The sequence below is a fragment of the Falco cherrug genome, chromosome 2, assembly GCF_023634085.1.
Source record: "Falco cherrug isolate bFalChe1 chromosome 2, bFalChe1.pri, whole genome shotgun sequence".
In the NCBI taxonomy this organism is placed as follows: Eukaryota; Metazoa; Chordata; class Aves; order Falconiformes; family Falconidae; genus Falco; species Falco cherrug.
Window position 1 is genome coordinate 89,350,047 of NC_073698.1, and position 27,477 is coordinate 89,377,523.

A 27,477-nucleotide genomic window follows, 5' to 3' on the forward strand; every position below is an offset into this window, starting at 1 on the left:
AACCTCCCCTGGCACAGCTTGAGGCCATTTCCTCTTGTCCCATCACTTGTTACTTGGAAGAAGGGACTGACACCCAGCTGGCTACAACCTCCTTTCAGGTAGTTGTAGAGCACAAGGTCTCCCCTCAGCCTCCTTTTCTCCAGGCTAAACAGCCCCAGGTCCCTCAGCCGCTCCTCAGACTTGTGCTCCAGACCCTTCACCAGCTTTGTTGCCCTTCCCTGGACACACTCCAGCACCTCAATGTCTTTCTTGCAGTGAGGGGCCCGAAACTGAACACAGTGTTCAAGGTGCGGCCTCACCTGTGCCACGTACAGGGGGACGATCACTGCCCTGGTCCTGCTGGCCACACTGTTTCTGATAAAGCCAAGAAGCTGCTGGCCGACTTGGCCACCTGGCCACACGGTTGGCTCATGTTCAGCTGGCAGCAGTTCCCACACGTGCAGTTAAACCGCGCTGAAGCACTGGTAGAGCACTGGAAAAACAGCTGTGAGCCCTCTCCCTCCCCACTGCTGGCCAGTGCCCGCCCTGCCAGGGAGCAGCAGGCAGGGCAGCAGGCAGGGCAGCGGGGACAGGCAGGGCGGCAGGGTCAGGCAGGGCGGCAGGCAGGGCGGCGGGGACAGGCAGGGGCCCAGCACAGGCATCGCCCTGGCTGAGCTGCACTGCGCTGCCCGGCGGGGCGAAGGGAGCCAGGCTCCCACCAGCCCACGGGGGCTCACACACCTGAAGAGGAGGCACCGGGAAACGTATTTTATTAATTTTGTTTCAATGAGAGCAATACACCTCATTCAGCTAGAGGAGGGGTGGGGGCTTTTTGAGACAGTGTAATAGGTAACCGCCTTGCTGAAAAACATTAAGGCATTCCAAGCTGTTAAAACAGACAGGAATCCTTTGATGCATTTAATATAAAAACAGGCATTGAAGTGGATTTCAAAGTCCTGCCAGCCCTGCCTTTGGCTTGTGCAGGCTTTCTTGTAAAGGTACATTTCAACCACGTAAGGGATGGACTCCCCCGTGCCCCAGCACTAGCCAAAATGAGCTGGTAAAACCGGGAGCAGTAAAATAAGCTGAAGTTTGCTCCGGAGTTGCAGATGACCGTGTGCCTCAGAACAATGCTTGACCTCAGTACCGGCATCAAATAGACTAAACATTCATTAAAAGGAAAATATTTTGAATTTTATTTTTTCACGTTATTATCAAGTACACAATTACAGTAATGTCACACATCCCTATATGAGTCTATGTATTTTGTTTTTTTCTTTTGTCTTTTTTACAAAGTGTACAGAGGGAAGGACGTATACAATATTTAACAGGGTATTTTCTACAGAACAATAATTTATATAATGTCCTTGTAAAAATCTGTACCTTTAAAACATTAAACTGAAACATCCATTTTATAGCATTTGCTAAGCAAATTATTTAAGAATTAAAACTAACCTGTAACTAATGTCAGTACATTAACAATAATTTCATTTTCTCTTTATACAGACAAATACATTTTACAAAATCCACTTGACCAAACCCTTAATTATTAAAAAAAAAAAAAAAATTCAACGTTGTGCTTTAAAAAAAAAAAGTGTGTATGATTCCAGGCTACGTAAGAGAAAGAAAATGTGTAAAATTGTGTTCTTCGTCTTTCAGCTTATTTAAAAAATAAAGTTCAAAATGGCTAACATCCTCAGCGATGATACGGGAATTTATGCAGATTTTGTACAATTTTCAGGTTTCCAGTTAGAAAATGCTTGAAGGTAAGAGGAGGGGAAAAAAGTGGCAGGAGGGTACTTTGCAAGACACAAATGGAAAATCTCTACTGGGTTTTACTGCGTCTGATTTGGCAATCAGTAGGCAACAGACAGACGGCTACGGCCATGTACAAAAACCCACTGATTCACCGGGGATTTCAATGAAGGCACAGTGCAGCACATCTAGGTATTACGTGCTAAGGGGCCACGGCCTCTTAGCAGTATTATACAAGAGCACGTTGGACAAATCTGGGGGCACTAGCAAGCAGGCATCAAAAGAAAAAAACTTTATACAATAAAGGTAGTGACATGGCATTTGACTCTCCTGAACTGCAAATCAAACACGAGTATTTTGGCTCACAGTGAAACAGAAGGGCTGAGCGACAGGAGCAGGGCTTGGTAACAAAACAAAATACAAAAGGCTTCGAAGACACACATCTGCAAGGAAACCTCTGTCCCTTTATCACTCCAAACCTGACATCACCACTAAAAGTCCTGTTTGACTTCAACAGGACGTTTACCTGCCTAGAAACAAGAGCCAACACTGGGCCAGCCTCTGAACCCTTCCTCCTTTGGGAACTGCTGGTTACATATCTATCCTGATCTGGCAGGCAGCCGGGCCCGAATTTCTGCAATCTGTCCTCAACCAGTGGCTTCAGTGGGAATTTGAGCAAGGGGAGCGGGGCCTGGTCCTAAAATCTGGCACGTAATTAAATAGTTTGGTTTTTTCACTTCACCGTTGTTGTTAAGGTGCGTGACTTCGTGCCTGGTACATTTATGCTGCAATCAGCAAATGATATGGCGCTATTTTGTAATAGTCTTCAGGTGGCAAAATTACATGTAATAATTGTAATGTTCTCCCAGCTGTTTATAAACAGATTAAAAGAACCGGGTTAATTCTGGATACTGTACTAATTAATAAGCAGCGGCTTAACACAGCTGCTAACAGCTCAGGAAAAACACTCAATTTAGAAACAGTCCTGTTACTATCATTAAGTTACTTTTCTTATTAAGGATATCTACATTAAAACATCTCTACTCCTTATGAACACATCTGCTCCCCTCCATCCCCCTCTGAAGCTCTCTCTCACTGTAAAGATCTCACTTCCAAAATCGAGGCACCTCTTGGACTTAAATTTCATTCTAAAACAACTCACAATCAAAAATGTGACTTGAACCACAAACAGCTCTTTCAACGAAATACTAATACACATAAAAGCATTAAGTTTGAAGTACGTTTACCAGCACGTACAGACAGTTGTGACCCATTAACTCTGCAAATGGAACAGTATTTTACGTTTCCAACATTAAGACAGTAGTAAATCGTAAAAACCCAAACCATTTGTAACACGCAAAACCTTCCAAAGACAAAGAAGCACAGAACAATAAATGTAATATTTGAGCATACTTTCAAAATTGTCAAAGATAGGTAACAAATGCCCCAAACCTTTTTTTAAAACTTCTTCTCCCTGAAACCTGAAGTAAAATGCAGAATGGTTTTCTGCAATAAAGTTAGAAGTGTAACTCCTCAAATGGAAAATAGTTAACCTGCCACAAAGTCTGTATAGTCAAAACAAGACAATCAGGTGGGCCCTAGTGACTTTTACCTTCAACATCACAATTCCCCATTTTATACACACTTCTGACAATTTTATCAAGAGAAATTTGATATTTTTAAAATTCACGACAAAACTGCATTAACATGGACACTGTGAGTATCAACGAGGTCAGTAAGATAAATATACTTAAATAAACTATTACGGTTGAAAAATTCAGTAAGAGACAGGGTTTACTTTATTAAATGCAACTTTATTGTTGCCATCTTTTCTTCATTTATTAAACAAACTGAATAGAATTCAGAACACGCTATTGAACAAAAGGTATAAAAGTCAACTAGAAGCAATAATCCTATTTTTATACAGCAACAAATCAAATGCACAGTATGTTTTTTTTTTGTTGTTTTTTTGTGTGTGATCGCAGGTGATTGGCTTTAAAATAAGCTAACTGCCTGAAAGGCAAAATTCCTTTATAATTCCAGCCATAAGTCTGTGAAAGAGACTTTAAGGCAGCCCAACATCTTTATGATGCCGCATAATGTGCTGGTTCTTCTCTGAAGGCCTTCGGAAACCTTTCTTGCAATACTCACAACGGTGAGGGTAGTCTTTTGTATGAATGGAAATAACATGGCGTTTGAAGCCTGAGGCGTCTGTAGTACTATACTCACAGTACTCACACTGATAAACTTTCCTGCCACTGTGTGTTTTCATGTGTTTTTTCAGCTCGTTTTGTTGCCTAAAGCCCTTTCTACATCTCTTGCACCTGAAAGGAAGATCCTTTGTGTGAACTGAGAGTATGTGGCGACTCAGAATGAATGGATCTGCAATCTTAAAGTCACAATGTCTGCACTGGTGCAATTTTTTACCCTTGTGAGCTGCCACATGTTTTTTCAGTTCCGAAGGCCTATGAAAGCCTTTATCACACATATCACACTTATGAGGATAGTCTTTTGTGTGGACTGAAATTATGTGTCGTTTCAGATCACTTGAGTTTGAGCTCTTATGGTCACAATGCAAACACTGATGTGTTTTACTTTCTTGATGCATAAGCGTATGCTGCTGTAGCTCTTTGGTATCTGGAAAAGTCTGGAAACAAATATCACACTTGAATGGCGTTTCCTTACTGTGTTTAGTCTTTACATGAGTTTTCAAGTTAGAAGAGTCGGCAGATCGGTATTCACAATATTGGCACTGGTACGGTTTTTCACCAGTGTGGATTCGCATGTGCTTCTTGAGCTCTGATGGATGGCGAAATCCTTTGCCACACTCCACGCAAATATGAGGAAAGTTCTTGCTGTGGACAGCTAAAAGGTGATGACTCAGTAATCCTTGTTCTGCTGTCTCATAATCGCAGAATTTGCACTTGTGCATTTTATTAACTCCTTTGTCCCTGTGCACCATCTTGTGCGTGAATAAAGTTCCTGCATGAGAGAAGCTTTTCCCACACTCATCGCACTCAATAAGCTTTTCTGTTTTGTTGGTCAGCTTATGACTCTCCAAGTGGTTATGTAAACTTATTTTTTTATTCGTAGTGTAATCACAGTCTGTGCATCTGTATTTCTTCTTAGTAAGAAGGTGCTCTGGATGGTTTTTCATGTGCCTTTTCAAGAAACCTCTAGATTTAAACTTCTTTCCACAAATCATGCAGGGGTAGACTGTCAATGGATGACCATCAGGGCCAATGATTATTGCTGAAAAACAACAAAAAACCCTTCATCAATAATACACAACAATATGACACTTCAATAGAAGTTGTATTTCAACCTTAACAATAAGGTTAATTATTAAGATAAGATGCGTAACGCTTTACTATGTAATAAACAAGCTTGTTACTGGGTTAGGTAGAAGAAATGGAAGGAATTACTACTTCATTTTTATTATTATAAATAATATATTTATAATATATTATATTATAATATATTATATTTTATTATAAAGGAAATATACTGTTTTTTGTACAACAGTACAAGGAAAGGAAATACTGTTTTTTGATAGAGACAACCAAAGCATAACCCAGCTGTTCTTCACCTCAAATAATTCTACTCTGAATGACTGAGTTCACACATTAAATACAGACAGGAACTGACACTGGTGCAAAGAACAGCAGCCAACACTGAGTATTGCATAGTAAGCATAGCACATGATTTTCCTTCACTTTCCATGAATCTGTAGATAAAAAGTTTAATTTGGCAGCTTAATCACCAACCACTGACTACATTTCACGTCCCCAAACTAACACCTCCTTCTTGTGCCATCTGTCACAGTTAAAATCCAAAGAGGTATCAAGCAGGAATCAATGAGAACACATTTCACATAAGTTCCAAAGCGTTGAGGTGCCCTTATTTGCACTCATCCATCAGCCTGATTTGTTTACCCTGAATTGGTCTAGGCATGCTAAAAAGTTCCGTTTTCCAAAAATGTTTTAGAAGGAGAACAGAGTAGGTAGGTGGAAATAGAAAAAGCAAACTTTAAGATTAAAATTTGCCTGGTGTTCTGATTCAGTGCTAGACAAGGAGAACTCCTACAGTTAAGTCACAACTTGGAAAGAAACCGTTAGTGTCATTTAAGGCAAGGCTACTGAAGAAAACAGCCATGTGCTTTTTCAACTTCATCAGACCAAAGCATTCACACCATAACATGGTAACAGCAGAAACCAAAGAATGCCAAAGCAGCACATCTGTTCTTACGGATACAAGTAAGAACTCTGGTGTGAGTGTCAAGGCAATTTATTTCACAATGAAAACAGAAAAGAGTATAGATGTTACACTACCAAATGTAATATATAATGTTTAGATTTTCCAGTTAGCTTATTAGGCTGATAAAATGAAATGTATTATTCTATGTATTTTCAATAAAGTCAAAAAGGGTTTTTAAAAAGTACTATTACAGAGCACTGTTTATCTAACTTCCCCTTTAAAAAAGTTTAAATAAACATTAAAATTGGCATGGCAAATTAAGTATATACATTTTTAACCTTTTGCTATGACACTTGATTTTCTCCTATGTCAGAGACTGTTTCCTTTAAAAACACCACCCACAACCCAAACCAACTATTTATATAAAAACTTAAAAATAAAATATGCGCTCATTTATGATGTAAAAGTGCAGTCAACAAAATAGTTCCCAAAATAATCACCATTTTTTATAAGACACTGCACATGCTATCAGCAAGGTACATTTGTTCATGAATAAACACCTGGAGGAATGAGAGTAAGGCCAGCCACCAGATACTCACCTGTTTGATACTGCCTAGACTCAGGTCTCCTTTTTTTCTTTGGTTTTTGCTTAGCCAGTCTCCCAAGTCCAGCTGACTCATCTATGTGCAAAAGAGCACTTGCAGTGCCATTCCGACTTTCAATGCCATCATTATTATTACCTTAGAAAAGTTAAAAAAAGTTACCTACTGTCATCACTCTACAAATTATTCGAGCAACAAACTCTACAATGATAATAACAGAAATTATGAACTATTATCTGGACATTTAATCAAACCATAGTAATGTACAGGATGAGCTGCAAAACTTTGTATGTAACTTATGAAATATGTTTGGCATTACGAACCTGGAAGCACTGCCTTTGCCAACCTACTTTTACAGGAGTACACAATTTACAGGAATTAATGGTTTTCCATTTCACAAAGAGTTCTCCTTTAAATGCAGGGGGGGTTGCATTTCTCTGGCTGCTAATTATGCCCAAAATGTTTTAACGTCAGTAAACAACAGCATGTTGCAGTATTTACTGTGCCTGATTTTCTTCTCAGTCCTGAAATACATTCCTGCGTGAGCTCCCACTCGCTTCTGGACATCTGAATTCACCTGACTGAAGTTTCTCATAGACCAAGTTTCAGAACTGGAACTGCAATCAAAGAATCATTCTGAACAGCTCATAAATTTGCACACAAAGTACACTACTTAATATCTGCACACCTAGTACACTTACAAATTCTTTCTAGTGGGAACAAAGAACATGTTCAGTATTGTGTAATAGAAAGAAGGAAGCAATTGTTTGCCTCACAGAGCTTCACGTTTAATACACAAATGCTATCACTGGATGTAAAACAAACATGAAAATTACAACTAAATATATCTATATATTCAGGGAGGTATTTACTGGCAATCAGTTTAACCTTGGTGCTTAAGGGCCTAAGTAAAGTTTAATAATAAATTTCGTGGTTAAGCTTTTACTGAATCAATAGAAAGCAACAGTTCCTAGTCAAAGCGAAGCTCACAAGACAGACAGAAAGACTGAAGTGGAAGAAAGTTCAACATGCTCAATAACTGTTCCCTTTGTAGAGTGCTGAGAATGAATGAATATTCGTGATTAACGTAAGAAGACTCAGAGCCAGGCAGGCACGTGCAGAGCCTGAAGATTCTGCTCTATATGCTAGCTCAAGTGTTGAACAGCAAACGTGACAAGTGACAAACGTTGAAAGCAAAAACCTGTTTCACATCTTACATGTAGAAGCTCAGTTTGCAACAGGTGCATGAACAGTCCTAGAGTGCAACACAAAACAGGCCTCAAACATTTTCTAATACTAGAATAAAACTGTAAAAACTCGCTGGAATATAAAGCACAGTGGGACTGGGCTTTGCTATAATACAGCAACCAAACAAATTTCCCATTTCAAGATGCCATTGTTACCTGTTCTTAAACCCTCTTTAAATGCAGAAGAGCTCCAAGAAATGCAGACAAACCTCCGCCATTTTCATGGCTTTATGCTTTATTATTTCTTCCCCTTCCTGCCACCTCTCACCTTGTGTGCTAGGTTGCTTACTGCTGACAAAACAGTCAATTCCACTGTTGCCCACATTCTTAAATTCTCATCTCAATTCCATCTCTCCGTTCTTAATACACTCTTCTCCTCCTCCTCCTCCAAAATGACTGAATGTTCAGTCTACAACTGTTGTTTCAAGTTCACTTCATTTTTAATTCCCTCTCAACCTGGCTTCTGTCCTTTCTGCTCCACTGAAACTGTGCTCACCGCTGTATGGCCAAAGATAAGGCTCTGGGTACGCTACCATCCATCTCCGAAACAACTTTGAACACACACTGCTCCCTGAAAGCTTGCCCTCCCTTGACTTACATCCCTGATTCCAGCCCCCATCGCATCTTCAGCACTTCCCTGCCATTCACCTCCCTGGCACCATCACCACAATCCACACCACACAGACATATAACCTAAGTTTTGTCCTCTACTCCGCTATTTCTTCTGCTTTCTTTAGGAGAAAAGGGCAATATGGAAACATTTCTAAGATGAGATTTTGGTCTACCAGTTTACGTAATCAGTTTGTGCACCAGTTGGTGCTCAGATACTAACGATTAAGAAAACTGGGTTTGCATGCTGGAAATATTCTCAAGGTTCTGCTATAATTTTAAGATGTCTCCCTCCAGCTTCTTTTTTTGTTGATGAATTATTTCCATTAGTGAAATCACATATTTATATGTTCCTTCTAGAAAGCACTTATATCAAGCTAGAGGTCAGTGTTGCTTTTCACTGTTACATATTCCCATCTGCTTCCCCTTTGACAAATAAAAATATTCATTTCTGTTCCCAAGACAGCTATTACTGGGTCCTAAAACTCCAAAGGACAGATGTACTTCAGATGCAATTTTTCAGCTGAAAACTCAACCACATCATGAAAATATAAAGGAAAATGCCTGTTAAAATAGCAGTAAGAAGCAGCCTGCCTTACAGCTTCTCGTCTTCTCTTTTTAAAGCTCATTATGCCAAGAAACCATTCTTACACTAAAACTTTAAAAAGAAACACAAAAGCACAAATACTCCGCTACCATCCAAAAGACAATTCCCAACATTTTGCTATAGACAGTGTCATCAGGAAGAATTCTCTGAGTATTTACCTACCATAAGCTGCTGCCCAAGCTATAGGCATGAAAGTTTTAATTTCAGTGTCATCAATTTGCTGTTCATGGGCCACTGCTGCATCCTCCTCTCCTACAATCACTTCCATGTAAACTTCATCAGCTATTTCTGCAACATCTAAGAGAAAAAGAAGTCAAGAAAAAATTAATAGGAACACTGCACCACTGAAAGTAAAAACCCCTGCTCCCAAATGAAAGCCACCTACTTACTTAAGTCTTCATCTTCATGCTGAGAATCATTTACGGTCATGTAAACCATTTTCTCCCTTGGAATACGAATACTGCTATTTTGATCAAGTAATCCAACTGCGTGGTCATTCTCTGGCTCGCTCTCCACAATGTCTACTGTGCCCCCTAATGGAAAAGACCAGACCAAAATATTTTAAATACACTTTGTTAAAATTCTGTGCTAAACTGCAGAAAATTCAAACTTTGTCACTCTTTTTAACATTAGACCCACAGCTCTTTACAGATGACTTGAGAGAAACCACAATCCCTCACACAAAACTTCAAACGTCAGGTTGGAGTATTCTAAAATGAGCGTATTTTACCTAAATCATCTTCTCCAGGATCTGCTTTGAATATATACACCTTGATGACTTCTGGACAAATGCCATCCACTTTACAAGAGCCACTTTCTGACTCTGCTTCCATGGTAATTTCAGCAGAACCTTCATGTTCTATCTTACCAGCATCATCCACTACAAAAACAAGTTATCATAATTATCCAGTCATATACAGACAGACATATATGAAAGACTTCATTACTCAAATTTGGAAGCAGTTTAAAATTTAAAGATTGTGACAAAGAACCTACCCATAAATATTTTTTTCATATCCTTGAAAATAATGACAGTAAACACAAAAATAAATTCAAGCTGATTCTTCTACTTAAGGGGGAAGTGCAAGAGTACTGCAGTGATATGACTAGAAACATGAGCACCACACCAAGCAATGCTAACAGGGCAACAGTGATCCGCAGCGAGATGATGGTAGAAAGAAACTGCATATTAGTACTTACTCCGTGGCATAATTTCACTTATTCTTGGTTTTAATTGCTTTCTCCTTCACAACTAATAAGCTATTAACTGGGTTTTTTTGAAAAGCATTACCTATTGCTCAACCCTGTCTCTAACGCAAGCCGTACTACTGCTTCCTGGTTCCTTGCAAAGTGGCGTTACTGATGCTTCTTCAACCGACTGGAGAGGAAACCTAAATGAAAACTACAGGAAGAAAACCCTTCACTTTCCTCACTGACTCAACAGCTGAGGGATCCAGCACAGTGTCAAAGCACTGCCCTGACACTACAACACTGATGAACTGAACTTACTCAACCGATTGTTCATAGCAACCTTACTGAAAGGGACTTGCACTGGATTTTATACTGTAGCCCTACATACTCTCCTTCCTATTGTCTTACATTTTGTTCTCTTGCTTTCAGAAGTGCACCAACACCACGCTTCAGCCTGAATTGCCATAACTTGCACAGGCCTCCCACATGAACATGGCTAACAGCCAGCTTTATGAGGAACACATTTCTGATGTTTAAGACATACTCTACACAGGCATGTGTGCGCACACACACCATTTTACTTCAACAAGCATGGATTTTCAAGAAAAATACACTAAATGTCTTCACGAAAACCAAATCCAGCATCTCAACGCCTTCAGAGAATCTCCCAGTTTCAGAAGTGCCAGAAGTTTCTAGAGTGTTGAAATTACTTAAGAATTCTTAACACGACAGCATGCTTTTCTAATTTGTTTCTTTATTGCTCATAAAGTCACTTTTGGAGGCTGACGTGGCTCCCTCAGAGCCATGCACAACTTTAATTCATGACAACAAGACATGACATTTATACTAAAGGAAGTATAAGAACCATTCCATAAATGCTGTAGAATTTTTAACTACAATGCCTAGCACATACAAAAAATACTTAATAAAGCATGCTCATTTTACTGGCATTCATTAAACTACTCTCATTACAAAATCATAGTTTTACTACTCAGTAACTGCAACTCTCTTCCATCTGCTTTAAGATCTACTTAAAAAAAAAAAAAGCTCAAAATTTTATAACTATTATTTTTGTGCCATGAAGTCAATAAATTAGCCTTTAAATTAGATAAACTAGCACATGTTCTGTCTCATGTATCAAACATAACTGTATTTATGTACAATTTCTCAACCAGGCACAATTATTCAAAAAAAAATACGAATAACATTAAATTATGAAGCACTGAAATGTGAGTCTACTTCTCTCCACACCAAGAACAGCAGAAAAAATACTAAACACTCTTACGCCAAGTTTATGATCAATGACTACCATAAAGAATGTTTCAAGCAGTAAGATGTTTTAAAAATTACTTGTGTCATGGGACAACAGAACATCTTGTAGCTGAAACCCCAAAGCATTTCAAAAGTAAAAACCTTAAGATGTTTTTTTGAATCACGTTAACAACGTAGCTCCGCAGTACGTGTATTCAGTTATTGAGCAGACTTTCATAAATTCTTTGGCATATGCATGAAAACCCAAACGTCACTAGAACTCTCACAAAAAGAAAACTTGCTTTCGTTCCTACACTAGATTTATATAGTTGTTCTCCTTTAACATGGCTGTTCCCAGTGTCACGCACGTGTACTTGGAAGGCTTTTAAATCAGCGTAGACTGATTTTACACTGCTGAAGCCAAAGGGGAAGTCTGCCACCAAGGCAAACTGATGCTGGAACATACTCAAGGAAGGAAAATTATGGCTGAAGCAATCAAGACAGAAACAAACCTACGCGCACCATATGAAACAAGCTGGTTTCTTTTAACCAGTTTTTTACATCCATGCCTATACGGAAGTACCCATTGATAATATTCACACAACAGAACTCTAGATCTTAAAAAAATGCTCCATTTACTCTTTGAAATAAGTTGTCCAAGGTTCAAAGTCATCTTTTAAACATGATTTTAAAAAAAAGTTGCACAATCTAGAGTTTATTCCCTGATTTCCCTCTATATTCAACAGTGGGTTTAAAATTTATAAATAGTTTTCAACAGTGCCATTGAAATGTAAAGAAATTGATGCATAGGATTATTAGGGTAACTTTTCTGATCCAAAAGGAAAAATTTTTTCTCTTGACAGGTGATAATGCTACTAAAGTCCTTGAAGGGCTTGAAAAGTAATAGTATTTGCAGTATGGCAGCAAACAGGTAACAGGAAGAAAAAAGGGATGGAAAGAAAAAGGTAGAAAAAAAGATAAAAATCAGAGGAGACAAACAAGTGAAAAAAGAATGGGTATCTATCACACAAAGTACCATTTTCACATAGCATTTTTGTCCTATGGCTACATAAGCATTAACCTATACTGATTCACTGATGCTCTGGCAGCATTTATGAATTTTATTTCCATTTAACTCTTTCCCTATGTTTCTGCATTCTCCACATACCTCAGTCTCACAATCAGAGCAAATGATATTCATAAATACTTCACTGATCAATGTTTGAAATTGGAACTCTGATGATGATGTTTGAATTTTTCATTCAAATTCACAGCCTATCAAGGGATCCCACAAATACCATGCATGACTGATCTTCTCTCACACTGCTTCTCTTTGAAATAACAAAAAAAAACCAAACCAACCCAGAAGTACTTAAAATATTAGTTAAGCTTGTAAGATACCACTTCCTTTCAAGTAGAGACACTGGGCAGTTACTAAATTAATCACAAGTCACATGCTCAAACAAAGCTCAGACTAGCATTATTCCAGTGCTGTCATACCTTGTGCATTTAATTAGTTATTAACTGAACACTAAAAAGTTTAAATGTAAGATATTTTTTCCCCCTCTACTAGCTGGTAGCTTTACTTCAGTAAACAAGTGGATTCAGATTAATTCTCCAAGTTAAAAACAAAAAAGAAAAGAAAAAAACCCCGAAAAAGTAACAGACACAACATTATTTAACATAAATTGCAAAAATGCATTCTATGGTTAGTTTGCTGACATTCTTCACAGACTTCACTGATTAGAGCAGCCTGCTCTTTGCATACTATGACGTGCAAGAAACAACGATGTATGTGCTTCTCCAATGTTGCAATAATTGCTTCCACATAAAGATAATGCTTTAATTTTTATTAAAAGCACAGACAGGAAAGATATAATACAACATGAAAGACGTGGCCTATTTAAAGCCTGCCTAATTAACATTTACATTACAAAGAAATCAACAGAAAGAGACCAACAGATTAAAAAAAAATAGAGAGCAGAGCAGAGAAATAAAAGATCAGGCAACTTTAACAACAGATTGTTTAATATGTGTTCTATCATGATGACAGCATTTGCCTCCTAGAAAATATTACATCTAATAAAAAAACCATATAATGTCATAAACTATTATATCAAACAAATAATCATCTCCTGTATATTTACCCTCCTATTAAATATGTCCAATGACAGTTCTGGGACAGAAACAAGATCCTGTGCATTGATAAATAAAATAAAAACACTATTTAAAACCCAGCTGAGGCCAGTCGCCCCATATAGGACCATATGCTAGCCCGAGATCTTGCATACCGCATTCGCTTAAACGGTACAACAAATACATTTTCCGTAAGAATTTTTTTTTTTTTTTTAGTTTTTTATATCCAGTATTTAATGCATCGGCAGACACAGACTTTGTAGCCTTGCAGTCTTTTATTCCTAACCAGAAAAATGCACGTATCTGTAACTGTATTTTTTTAATGGTTTCTATAAGCACGTACATTTATTTTTTGCTACCATTTCTCCTCTACATGGCATTCATGAGGAAAATAAAAGGATTGTAAAAGATAACATTCACTTCAGTACTAAGAAACCTTCTATCTTTTTCAAGTACATGCTGCTCATTGCTATATAACGCACCAAAACAATTCTTATAAACATTCTAAGAAAAAGTCTGTCTCTATACCAGTTTAGCAGATCTTAAAATCTGTCTATGGAGCAATTAGACAAGAGCCATCTATTCTGTCAACCTGTATGTTCCCAAATAATTCTCTTTGCTGCTAAAAAAATGCTTGTCATACCTGCTTAAAAAATAAACAACCCTATTTAACCATTTTTAATGAAAAAGGCCACTGCTAACTATTCTGTTTTCTCTAAAATAGATTAAAAGCACGCTGTATTCCCCAGACAGACTTTGTTCAGTCATCTGTGATAGAAACATTTTACTTGTACTTCACTTGATAGCAGAGAATTCCTAGTCCACCAGAGAAGTTATTTTTACCATCCAGTTATTTCTTAAACATCAAAGCAGGTTTCCTAACCTGTGAGAAAACAGAAATCTGTTCCATTTTGCTTTTAATGCCATTGCCATTACACAGGAGCAACAACATACCCTATGCATCTGAAGCTCCCCTCAGGGCGGCAACCTAGCACAAGAGAACTTCCTGAGCTCCAAACTGCTGTCTAACATTTGTCCTTCTCCTCCTACTCTCCCCAGCACACAAATCAAACTAAGCTCCAGGACATCACTCAGCCCAAGGGAACTTTCATCTCCATCACCTCTCATAGTGACATCCTGTGCGGCCTTGGCTGCAACAACTGCTGGTGCCATTGCAGCAGTCAGGCAGAAGCATGGCAGCAAGTTCTACCTCGCAGAAAGGAAAACATGATTTCTTGCATCTTTAAGAAACTCCAGGGAAAAAGAAGGAGAGATTTATGCTAAAGAAGAAAAAAAAACCCCAACAACCAAACAAAACCATTTTGTTTTGTTGACTAGAAGTCTACCGGATGGCCCTAACCAAGGCATGCACTTTACGGCTTTGTTGATCAGATCCAATGCTTTCAATTTACAACATCCATTAAGGATGAGAAAGCTAGGTTTCACCTAGACCTATGAAAAGGTATAACCATTATTTTCTTTCTTTGAGTACCATGGGTTCTGATTCCTGACACGGCAAGTGTTAATTCCGATATAGTAAACAACAGCCAGGTCTAACTCGGAGCAAAGTAAGGATACAGATGGATATAACAAAGCCCCTGTATGTGCAATCATCATTTAACTTCCTAAACTACAACTTAAACTTTGTAAGACTACCTTTCCCTCATCAAATCTCATCCGTGCCTCACCATTTTTACTGCAATTAAATAAATATACCAGAGTACAACTTCTTGTCTTATGGAACGAGTTCATGCCAGAGGATGTGTCTTACTTTGCCAAACTGAATGAAATCAAGACAAGCAAAAATCTTAATTTCCATCTTATGGCCTGGTGTTAAGGCACTACTTTCCGTGGTTAGTAAATGCAGGGTGGGGGTTGATGTTGCTTTGCCAAACAATAGCTAATCTCACCACTACTGTCTCTCTTATGGATAAATGATTTTCAAATCTTAAAATCTGCTAGCAAATGATTAGTACCAGTGTGAGCGAGAAGGCAACCTATCCTTTCCTGACCAAATTCAGGAACTGGCTTGTAATGGCACACGTGAAAGAAAAACTGATTTATCAGACCTCCTTGAACCCTTTTCAAGCTACTAACTCGTAGTAATTTGCATTCCTTGTTGAATGAATATCGAATTCTGCTCTGCCGTAAGTGTCCCAAACCTACCATGGATGAAAAATGAAGCTTAAGGGCAAAGACACGAAAAAGGCGAGTACATGAAAAGGTAAGTGATAATGTAAGCTGTGCCAAGAAACATTATCTTGGAAATGAAAAAAGGAAAGACCTATCAACACATAAGCTAAATTAAATCTAAATGGGAAAAGAAAAATAAAATACTGAGTTTACCGAAGCAAAGTGACAGAATGAGACCCACAGGGCCTGTACACTTTGAAAAGCCAAACCAAGCGAAACCAAGAAGGTAGAAACACCACATTTAAAAATCTACAAATGGATTAGTCATTCCAAAACAGGTATTTTCTGGATAAAGCTAAGAAAATTACCCTATATTAAGAAAATCTATGTAGACCCAGTCCATTAGGAACAAAACCGGAAATGCTTAGAGGGAGCCACAAGATAGGAAGAAGATAGCAAAAATCTGCCAATAACTTTCATTGAAGAATACAGACTGAGAAACCTACAACAGAAGGAACACCAAGTGTGATCTCCTGCTTTGCAATTAACTAGCTAAACAAAGACAGGCAAAAGCATCCTGAAGAACACAATCTAACTCCTAGACCTGGGAAGCAGCTACATTTGACTACTGTAATGGCAGACAAGATTACATTCCAATATCTGCCCCAGCAGTTCAGGGATGTTTGCCAGAATCAAGCACCTATTTACAAGTTAAGATAAAAAATAAAAAACTAGGCTTAATGTTACTAACTTTTAAAAACCACTAATACTAAGGTCAACTGAAGAAATGAGACAGTCAACAGATCAATAAACACATACACCACCAATGGAAAAAAAAAAGGAAAATAATTCAAATAATGTTTTCCATACAAGGAAGAGACTATTTGGCAAGATAGTCTTAACTTGGTGGAAAAGCACTAGACTCTGACTTCACAACCAGAAGAACTTGTTATGCAGGCTTTAAACACAGTAGGTGGTAACAGGGAATTTCGATTTAAAAAGAATCGTAGAACGTAATTAACATTTTAAACACAAATAGAAAGGATGCATGTTTTGTAGCCTAACGACCGTTTTAAATGCTGGCTTATTTAAAGTTCTGAACCTAAACCACAGAAATACATGACTAAAAACCTAAAATATCCCAGCACAACTGCACAACCAAATTCCTGTGTTTTCTGCCAGTTACCACCCGTTAATGACTGGTACATCTAAGAAGACTTCCTAGCTAGGTGAGTATTTTAGGGATCATGCAATATGGCATCTACCAAAACATTCTGTCCTCATTTAGACACTGAGAGTAGCTGAATGGGAGATATATCTACACACCCTTCTCACTTGAATTTACACAAACACAGTCTGCAAGGTGTTCCTATGACAGCAGCCCCAGAGGCCTCATTCAGCTCCCCATGCTGCAGGACAAGAACCTGCAGAGGAAGGGTGAGCAGAGAGACAGGAGCAACAGCATCTTCAAGAGCTACAGTTGGGTATAAGAAAGAGGTAAGGATCACCACCAGAGTCTTTACACAGTCAGGTCTCAATTATCCATAGGTGGATTATCCACTCTGTTGCCTAACTATGCAGGTGCGGAAGCATTTGAGCTGCTTTCATCTGATCTAACTCAGGTCCAGAATCTGGAAATTTTATCTGTACCATAATGTACAGAGTGCATTTATCAGTTTGGATAAATACTACTTCAGAGAGCAACATCCCTGACCTATTTCACTTCAGTTTGGTCTTGCAGCTTAATTTTACATTATTTTGTGTTATCCATACTTTGCATTATCCCATTTAATTGTTTTCCCAGATAATAGAGAATTAACTGTACCTCATATAAACTCAAAACATGGCTGCACAAGGTTACTCAAGGAACTCAAGAGATGATAAATTAAGAAATGCAGTGATCCTAGGTAAGGAGAAGCAACATTAAAATCGATGAGTACAGAATATAAAATTAAAACAAGTTATTATACATTTCAAAAAAGTGTCCAAAGTTTAAAAAAAAAAAAAAAGGAAAGAAAAAGCAAAAAGAAAAAAGGTAACTGAAGCAGAGCATGAAGTATACCTCATCAATGGAGTCATTTAATGCTAGACAAAATTAAAGTGCCTAAAATAGCAATTAAACAAACAGCCTAACAACGCTTTTCTATTTTATGACAAACAAGCGTTCAGCAGTGACACTCTTGACGTTCCTAGGTGCTGCACTGAGTAATCATTGTAAGTAACATATTTAGAGTAAGCTCCAGTTCACGCAAATTGATATCCTCTGTAGAAAAAGAATTGATTACATACTCTGTTTTTCTCCATTCTCTACTTTAAGTCTTTTCAACTATGATTCAAATGGATTGTGCACTGTTCCTAAGGAAGATTAAGATATTCACGGCTGCTTCTCAGCTATGAGCAGCAACAGCTACTCTTTTTGTTAGCAGCATACCTCTGCCCTTTGCTTAATCAAGAGAAGAAAACGCATCCTAACAGCAAAGAAAACCATTATCGTTGCTTGCACCTAATTACCAATAGGGTGGAAGGGGTGGGGTCTTAGCAAAAAAGATAAGGATAACGAGAATGTCATTTGGACTTTCAAAAAATAGGGCTTTTTACTTTTCCTTTTCCATGAAAAATCGGGATTGTTCTCTTAATGTCTTGGCAGTAATCTTAGTAACCTGCATATACATGTTTTCTAACAATGTCACATTTATTTTCTTTCATTTCTTAGTAAGTATATGGCATTTAGATTACTTGAATTCTTAATCCTTTGTTCCTATGCTACAAAAAGCTACAGAAATAATTTATAATCAGACATGCATTTGCCAGTATTTCTCTCCATTAGTTTCACCAGAATTTTTAGCTGGTACATGCTCCTAAAAATACCCTCATTTGAGTACGTTTGTGAGATTTGCATTTTATTAAATGATGCAGATGGGTTTGGTACTGTTGTAAGCCCTCCCTCAGATATTTCAAGCACCACCCAGGCCCACATCATAGGAATTTTGATGGCTTTACCCCAACACTTACAGGAAATCATAAGGTAATCTTCACAGTTGCCCTTTTCGTCTTGATGTTCTACAGGGATTCCATTGGCATCAATCACTGCCTCTGATGCACAGTCTGCCACCAAGACTTCCTCAGAAACAACATCTGTTCCCAGAGTATCAGTGACAATATCTGCTTCTTCAACATTGTCATGAACTACATGTTCTACATGTCCAACTTCAGGTACATGCATTGACTCACTTGTCAGTACATGTTCTGGTATAGACATTGCTTCTGCTGTTATGTCAGAAGCTAAAACATCATCTGGGACAGTGCAATGAGCCAAAGAAACCTCTTCCGCTACGTCCGTGTCCAGCACTTGCTCAGGAATAATGACAGTTTCAGATACGTCTGGTTCCTCCATGATATCTGGGCACTGAACATCCTCAATAACAACATCCTCAATGACATCTTGGATTACTACAGAATCTGGATCATCAGGAACAAAATTATGCACGGTTATATCTGAGTCGACTACATCTGAAACAAATACTGTTTCCTGTACTTCCACAACAATCTGATCTCCATCCATATGTGCTGCATCAGCTCCTGAAAAACATAATTAAAATAGCAGTTAAATTGTAAAACTAATTAGACGAGGTGGTTAATAATTGAAGTTACTTCTATTTTACTTCAATTTTTACACTATGCTGCAATTTTGTAAAACAGGCATAACAGCCTACAAGAAATTAAAACAGGCAGATATATGCGGAGCCGTAAAGCAAGTCCTCAGTAGATGCTAACTAAGACGAACATTTCCTCTCCTGGAAAAGATTACCAATTTTTAGACTGTTCCCCAATATCCAAACTATTACTTGACAGAACAGTAGCTCATTCATATTGCTCTGACTAATAAAAATCACCAAAATTCATAAGCGACTACTCTATACGAAAGCATTGATGCAGCATAGTACTTGTAAGCAAAGACAAAATAAACACAGTGAACTGCATCTAATGTGAATGCTCTTATCTACATATTATCTCCTGACAGACCTGTTGGATCAAAAAATGCATTTGGCTCATGTGGCTGCAATTCAAGCCCATCTTCATCCATGGCCTTTAACTCTCATCAGTCACAGTGTCTGTAGAAGGTAAAGAAGAAAGGTTATTTTACCTTGTATTACAATATGAAAGCTGCCTCTGCCTGTGCACTGAAAAGCAAAAATTTTGTTTGTGTGGAAGTTAACACATAACACCTCTTGACTTTAAGATGGACCAGATTCTACTCAGGGTACCTCTGGGATTCCAGAAATACTGCTCTAGAAGACCAAACACCCAGGGTCTGAATAATAGGAGTCTGAGCTCCAGCACTCTAGGTCTGTTTCTCAGAACCCCACAGCTCCACAAACACAGAATCAGCTGATAAAGGGATATGAAAATATTATTTCCTTATAATCCTACAAAAAAAAAAAAAAAAAAAAGAAAGCTTAGACAAATTCACACACAAGCCTTTTTTGGATGGTGGGGAAACACCACAATGTCAAATCAACAAGGCTCAACAAGGTAAATTAAAGGTTAACAGCCAATATCTGAAATGCACACTGCTTTTAATGTCCCCTGTGTTCGTAGTTGGGCAGTCAGGAGAAATTGACTCATATATCACTATAGAAATTGAAATCATCAATGTAAATGGCTTCCAGAAATTAACATAATATGTTTTCAAACTCCAGATGGGTGAATCTTTAAAATTCCTGCCTCAGGACAAAGTACCTATTTGTTTTTGTATTAAAAAAGTACCACCAGTTCTAAAAAATTACCAAATGTCATATTCTACCAAATTTCTCTGAACAGAATACCTCCACATTTCTTCAGTATATAACATATACTGCATAATGCATAATAACAACTTAAAATTTCAATCTTCTTAATAAAGGACCCAAACAAGACCTCAAAGTTAAAATACTTGCTAAAAGCTGAAACTGCAATCTAAATTTTGCTGCTTACATATGTGCATTATAATTAGGATCAGGCAAACCTAGCTGGGTAAAACGGGATCTAACAAACTTGTACTACTCCCTTGCACTTAGTCAAACTAGTTTCCTAAGTGCAGAACCCAGTAAAGGGCAACAGAAAGTTGCTACACATTTCTGCTTGTGTTTCTGTACAAGTGAAAGCTGTTTCTCCTTCCTCCAAACATTTTTCATAGCGACAGGCTGAATCTCCCCATTCCTGGGATACTTTCACGAAAGACATAGAGAAAACATTACAATTCTGCCCAAGGTTTCCATGAGAATCATAACCTTTCTGAACTACGTCAACCAACATTTCTATTAATTACGTCTTCATGGGGGAAACAGCTATACAAATGAAAAAAATAACTACTCCAAAACACAAAGCTACGTTCATAATCTGTAGCAAGTATTTTCTAGAGTTCACCATTTTTCTAGCTCAACTTTTCTCAACTCTTCACAGCTAACCACCTAATTTACATATCAGACAATGTATTTTTACAAGTTGAGGGAAGAACATAGCCAGAAATTGAACTGGAGGAAAAGCAGGTGCAGTCTAATAATTTTCCAAGGGGTCCCGTGTTTGTGTGATGTTCAGTTGGAAGGCCCCTATATTTTAAAGACCGCTGCACTAACAAATCATTGTGGTGTCCAGCTGGACACAAATCACCTCACAATTATTCTGACTGTCAAGCGTTTCTGTCAGAAGCACCCACTATTAACAGGAACAGCTCTTCACATCCATGCTTTTATCAGAATCAAGAACAGAGGAAAAGCACTTCTCAGCCTCAGATCAAGACATAGCTTGACTGACAGCAATCAACTTCTGCCACGTCACAAACCCAAGAACTGAATAACAAGGTTTAATACAGTCATTTAAGCAAGAATTATTCATAGCCAAATTGGTTTACTTCCATCTTTTCACTACACACCTAGCTAATCTACTACGGATGTCTTTCCTATTTATCTTGTCCTCTTTTCTGCGTTGCCTTCAGTCTTCAGTTTCTTTTCTATTGCTTCTTTTCCAACTTCTTCCATGCCTGTACATGTATCACGTTCATTACCTCCTCACCTGCTCATTTCATCACTACAGCATACCCCCATCATTAACACAAGACCATGCTACTCATCAATTTGTAGCAAACACTGTATCAGCAATTCAGAGGGAGTTTTTTTGGAGGAGGCATGGGGGATTAAGGGTTGGTGGAAATAAATTGCTTCTCTCCTTGGGCAACACAGACATAAGAAGACAATCCTTGCTGTCCAGCTCTCTGGGAAAGTCTGTTTCTGCCTGTGTTTTTGAGGACTGTATTATCACACCTATTAGCCTCTGATCAGCTGGGACCCAACCAGCTTGAAGTGTCGGTTTGCCACCAGCTACTGGAAGAACTGGCATTCGTTTTCTCCACTTCCTGCTTTCATTAGCCACCTGACCAACACTCCATGACAAATTCCTACTACTTATGATTCATGCATGTACTTTCTCTATTCTATCCTCTCCCCAGATTCCTCACTGTATGACTGTGACTCTCCTTCACTGTCCTATCTTCTCCACCCAAGAGACCCAGAGGCTGCCACCACTACTTCCCAGCTTCCATAATGCACCTGCTGATGCCATCTCTTCACTGCTACTCTCACTGCTGCCCAGATTCCAGGTGACAGATGCTGAAACAAACAAGTCTCTGCAGTGTTCATGATGGTGTAGCTGCATAAAGACACTGCCACCAGCAGCAACAACCCAGCAGACCTTCAACTGCACACGCTGCGTAACAGCATGACCTCTTCTGTATTGGTAAGGTCTTTTCACCTACAGGGGCATAATATACCTGCGAAACAAAGGCTCAGGTTCTACACAAACTGAGGAAGTTTTCTGGGCACATCGGTTTTCAAGACTGAGTCTTAACAAGGCCACAGACTTACGCTTGGGTATCTATTCCAAAGAAGCAAACCCAACCCTGAATGACTGTCCTCCTAAGGAAGTTTTCCTGTAACTTGCTTTTGCACCCAGATCCAGCCAACAAATTAATATACACAAATTCTTACCCCTGGGCAGGGCCATAAAGACTTTAAAAGTGCTCCAGTAAGGGGCACAGATGCCACTCCCACATACATTTGCTGCAGAAGGACTAGAAGAGGATGCAGGTGTTTAAAACAGGATTTAACTATCTAAAATGATAAAAGTGTCTACATCAAAATCTGCAGGCAAAAGGGCATTTCAAGGCATTTGTCCAGGCAAGGGGGGGAATCCCTAAAAAATTCCCAAAATTTGTTTCAGGGTTTGAACATTCTAACCAGTAGATGAGAAAATACTGCGTTTCCTCCTGCTCGCTCTTCTTCTGAGCAGTGGGCCAAGCACAGGGGGCCCAAGATTCAGCTACACACAAAGGAAGGTATGCCACATGGTTCTGTATTGAAAGCACTGTTCTGCAACATGAGAAATACCAGAACTTCTTGTTGCAGGCACCACAATGAACACCTTCAAATTTCTTGGCGAGCACCCTAAGCTCTGTGGTACCATAAAGCTAAGAAGCAATGCCAGCAGTTCATTTTCCTGCAAGATTTCAAGAAGGGCTGAAACTTCTCCCAGTTCTTTCTAAATATTCCAGCCATCACTTACCGCAGGAGCAGGTTCTGGCACTGAAGCGGACAGGAGCAATTTTCAGTTCCGGTTTGGGAACCTAAACTCTCAAAGAGAAGCAGGTACCCAGCCATTCCTACACTTAGTCCTCCTCAACACCCAAACCTACATGGCTTTTTGTCCAAACCACAGTAATTCAGTAACTGTTCCTCTACCACTACCACAGAAAAAGCCTAGGCAGCTAAAACCAGGTTTTATACCTCTAAAACAGAGCTAAACATCTACATCTTTTACTCGGCTTGGGTCTATGCCAACTTCATGTGGATCAAGAATTAATAGAGCTCTGAAATATGCATAATTCTGTTTGTAAAGTTATTTCTTACAAATTGATTTTTACCTATTTATTCAGAGACTTGGCTGGTTTTGGTTTTATGAAAATCAGTATTTTCAAGTGGAAGGACTGACAGAAAATTATATATTCATGGAAGAAATGGTATTAAGCTATTAGCAATATAATAACCTTCCAAAATAAAAATTAGTATTTTCCATAAATCAAACCTTGAGTACAGTCAAGAGAAGCAACATGGACAGTGCACTTGTCTTGCCACATTACAAATCCTTGACTCAATAGGCCTATCAAGCTAATCAAGATGAAATAAAAAGAAATAGAAGAGCTGTCATGTTTTAGAGAGAGAGCAACTTTAAAAATAGGTCCTTAGAAGAAAGAGCTTTTATACGCCACAGAAACTGTCAGTGTCTCTGCTCTCACCAAAACAAAAACTGGAAAAAAGGGAAACTTCAAAAAAACGATCCTTATGACAAAGAAACATAGGATAGCCCTTTGCCTACTTCTAAGGAAAGAACAGTACATCTATTTATTTGCAGTAAGAGCATAAACCAAATTACCCATGCAGCAAAATTCTGCCCCTTCCCAGAAAAAAATCAAGGCATAAATAGCAAAAATTCCCCACGGCCAAACCCCGGGCCCTGCCTACGCTGAGATGACTTAGTGTACAACCATAACCATGTTCCCATCATGCCTTGCTACATCACATTAAAAACTGCAGCACGCCTTGCATGTCCCAACTGGGTTAGAGCCCCGAGCTACCCAAAGCTTTGCGGTGGTTATGAGACAACTGTGGGTTGTCTACACTATTGCTGCAGTGTCACAACTCTCCCTACATGACCCACTTACAGAGAATGCAATGTACACACATGCTCTCAATCACACACACATGAAAGGTAAAAAAAATTAATTAATACTCCTGTAGTACCTAATTCTTGTCTTGGAAATAACCCCCATTATTACTAGGTGAATAAATGGTAGAATAAAAACGATTTTACAAATGTGACAGTGTAATCATTTAGCTGTTTATTTCTCGATGCATCTCCCTCAGTTTTGGCAGGAGAATCAGTACTGTTGTTTTCACTGCGATTTCGTAAAAAATCTCAAGTCTTTTCCTCTTTGTTGTACTTCAGTGGTGTGGGGCTTTGCAGAAACTGGTTAAAGAAATGGACTTCCTCCAGATTTCATAGGCATGTTGTGCATCAGACGACACCTAAGCTAGTTCTCAACGAAACCTAAATGAGGGAAATAACCAGTTCCAGGCCCCCCTCTGAAACTACCTTCCACGCAGGTGTGGGCCCCGCAGGACAGGGAGAAGCCAGCACCGAAGAAGGGCCCCGAGGGGGTGAGAGGGCCCCGCGCCTCCGCACCCGGCTCCCCGCGGGCGGCTGGGCGAAGGAGGCTGAGGGCGAACCCCCGCTGCCGCCCAACCAGCGCTGCCCACAGTCACGGCCGGCCGGGACGAGGCGCTTGCGGGGCTGGCGCGCCGGGCCGCGGCAGGAGGGCGCACGGCTGGCAGCCCTGGCGCGGCCGCACGGGAAGCTGCCACGGGCCGGAAAGCGCCGAGCTCCCCTGCGACTCGCGGGCTGGCAGGCGCCGAGGCGGGGAGGAGGGAGAGGCGGGGGAGAGGAGGGAGAAGCGGGGGTGGGGAGGCTACAGGCTCTCCCTCTCCAGAGCCTGCAGCCCGGCGCTGCGATGAGCGGGGCCAGGGGCTCCCCCCTCCGGCCCGGCCCGGCCTGCGCGGAGGCACGGGCTATGGCGAGCGATTAATTCAAGATGGCGCCCGGCGCCCTCCGCCTCCCCCCCCCGCGCGCCGCCATTTTGTCTCCTCCTCCAGACACTCTCCGAACCCCCCTCGGCCGGGCCCGGGGCCTGGCACCGACCTCGCCCGCCTCCCCCCGGGCCCGCAACCGCCCCCCTCCGCTTCCGCTCCCCTCACGCCGCCGCCCCCGCTGCCCAGGGCCGCACCGGGAATGCGGAACCCACCGGCCCGGGCCCTGCGGCCCGCTCTTCTGCCGGAGCCCTGGCGCGGCCTAGCTGCGGCCTCCTCGGGGCCTGCGCTGCGGCCTGGTGCGGGCAGGGGAAGGCCCGGGCCGGGCCGGGCGGCGGGGCCCAGCCCCGGGGCTGCTTACCGTGCGGATGGCGGGCGGCGGCGCTCGCCTCGGCGCGGCCTCTCTCAGCGCGACTGGGCCGAGCGCGGCGGCGGCGGCGGCGGCTGCGGCGGGGCGGGCGGGCGGGAGGGGAGGGAGGGGCCGAGCTCGGAGCTGAGTGGAAGCGGCCAAGCTCCCCGGGCCGGGCCCGCCGTCAGCACGTCACGTCACTGCCCGAGAGAGACCCAGGAAAAGGCGGAAGGGAGCGCGCCGCCGCCGCTGCCCGCCGCCTCGGACCAGCCGCCCGCCGGGGCCGGGGCCGCCGGGCGGGCCGGGGGCCGCTGCCGGGCGAGGCGAGCCGGCGCGGGTAGGGGTGGTGGCCGCGGCGGCGGCGGGCGGGGGGAGGCGCGGCGGCGCTCGGCTCCCTGCGGCTCCTCCTGCCGCCGCCTCCGCCGCAGCTCGGCCGCGAAGCGCCGCTCGGGGCTCGGCGTGCGCCCCCGAAGCGGAGCGGCTGCCCCGGGGACCCCCCTCCCCTCCCGGCCCCTCCATGCTGGCGCCGCCCGGGCGAGCCTCCCCCGCCCTCCGCCTCCTGCGGCCGCCATCCCGCGGCGCCGGCCTCCAGGCCTGCGGCCCGGCCCCGGTACGGGCCGGCGGGCTCCGCGCTCCCGCCGGCGGGTTTAACTCGCGTCTGCGCGCCGGGGGCCCGGGGGGTGGCTTTTTAGGGTGCGGAAACCCCGCGGTGGGGCGGACGCGGGCCTTGGGCCGGGGCTTGCGTGGCCTCGAGTCACCCCGGCGCGGGGCGCGGCTACCAGTGGGAATTACTACGAATAATAATAATAATAACAACAACAACAACCGCTGCGACGGCGAAGCGGCGGGGCCCGGTGCCGAGGGGCGGCGGCGGGCGCAGCCGGCGCCCCGGGTTGCCCTGCGGAAGGCAGACCCCCCACGCGTGACGGGACGGCCCTCCCCGCGGCCGACGGCGCCTATGTAAGGGGCTGCCGCCGTGCCTTCGCCCCCCGGGAGCAGCAGCACCGGGGGGGGGGGGGGGGGGACGGGGACGGTAGAAAATTTGAAATAACGTGGCGTTGAAACCATCCTGACTAGCAGTGTTTTCCTTATCGTGAAAGTTAATCAGAATTTTTTTTTTTATTATTTTTTTAAGAAAATAATTGCTGTCGGCCCATGAAAGATACATCCTAAAGTTTTCAAGGCGTCAGAAATGACATACCATTAGTAAACTCACGGAGATGAAGAGTACCATCAATTTGGTTGGAGTTCTTGTGTAATTGCAGGGTCAGGGCTGGAGGAGGCTGTTCTGTGTCTATTCTTACCATTTAAGTAAACTGGAAGGAAATTGGCTGCTCCGCTTATCAAATGATGCAAATGTGACTTATCTGGCCAAGAACAGCATACTTGCGGTGTTTATGTTGTGAATGAGCCTTTGGGTTCAGCTTTGAGCTTTAATCTTATGCACTGGTCTTTTCTATCTTAACACACAGGCTTAAAAAGTAATTTGGGTGATGCTTGTAGTTGTATTTCAGTATAGCGTATGGTAAACAAGTACCATGCACCGTAGAAATTTTAACCATGATACTGAGAATGAAAGAGGAACCATAACACTTCAGAGATTAATTGCTTTTATTTAATTCCATGAAGGTTGTAGTTAAACTTTTGTAGAATCAGCCCAAACCTGTATTGCAGGAGAGGGTCCTAAAATACTTACCTTGAAAAAGAATTGCTGAGCTTGACCATACGTGTGATATTAATGTAAAAT

At 41.4% G+C, this 27,477-nt stretch overlaps 1 protein-coding gene across 4 annotated transcripts; it reads right to left on the minus strand.

Moving 5' to 3' along the window:
- Window positions 1-1,151: 1,151 nt before the first annotated feature.
- On the minus strand, window positions 1,152-27,021 carry ZFX (zinc finger protein X-linked). Of its 4 annotated transcripts, none has more exons than XM_005443064.4 (8): window positions 26,932-27,021; window positions 19,731-19,819; window positions 18,720-19,286; window positions 9,727-9,876; window positions 9,386-9,529; window positions 9,159-9,293; window positions 6,531-6,671; window positions 1,152-4,986 (listed from the first exon to the last, which is right to left on the minus strand). In XM_005443064.4, exons 2-8 carry the CDS (start codon window positions 19,789-19,791, stop codon window positions 3,800-3,802), a joined length of 2,385 nt encoding a protein of 794 aa, XP_005443121.1. In that variant the 5' UTR covers window positions 19,792-19,819; window positions 26,932-27,021; the 3' UTR covers window positions 1,152-3,799. The 4 variants fall into 4 exon arrangements, with proteins under 4 accessions (XP_005443121.1, XP_055557511.1, XP_055557512.1 ...); XM_055701536.1 differs by lacking the exon at window positions 26,932-27,021 and adding an exon at window positions 25,743-25,874; XM_055701537.1 differs by lacking the exons at window positions 9,727-9,876; window positions 26,932-27,021 and adding an exon at window positions 25,743-25,876.
- Between the last annotated feature and the right edge of the window lie 456 nt (window positions 27,022-27,477).

Bases quoted from the DNA above. Each gene is read 5' to 3' on its own strand.
- ZFX (XM_005443064.4), bottom strand. From the start codon at position 19,791: ATGGATGAAGATGGGCTTGAATTGCAGCCACATGAGCCAAATGCATTT. The intron at 9,877-18,719 runs GTAAGTGTTGGG...TTGTTTTTGTAG, and splicing joins AGATTACCTTATGATTTCCT to TGGATGATGCTGGTAAGATA. The intron at 9,530-9,726 runs GTAAAATACGCT...CTTTTCCATTAG, and splicing joins TCCTGGAGAAGATGATTTAG to GGGGCACAGTAGACATTGTG.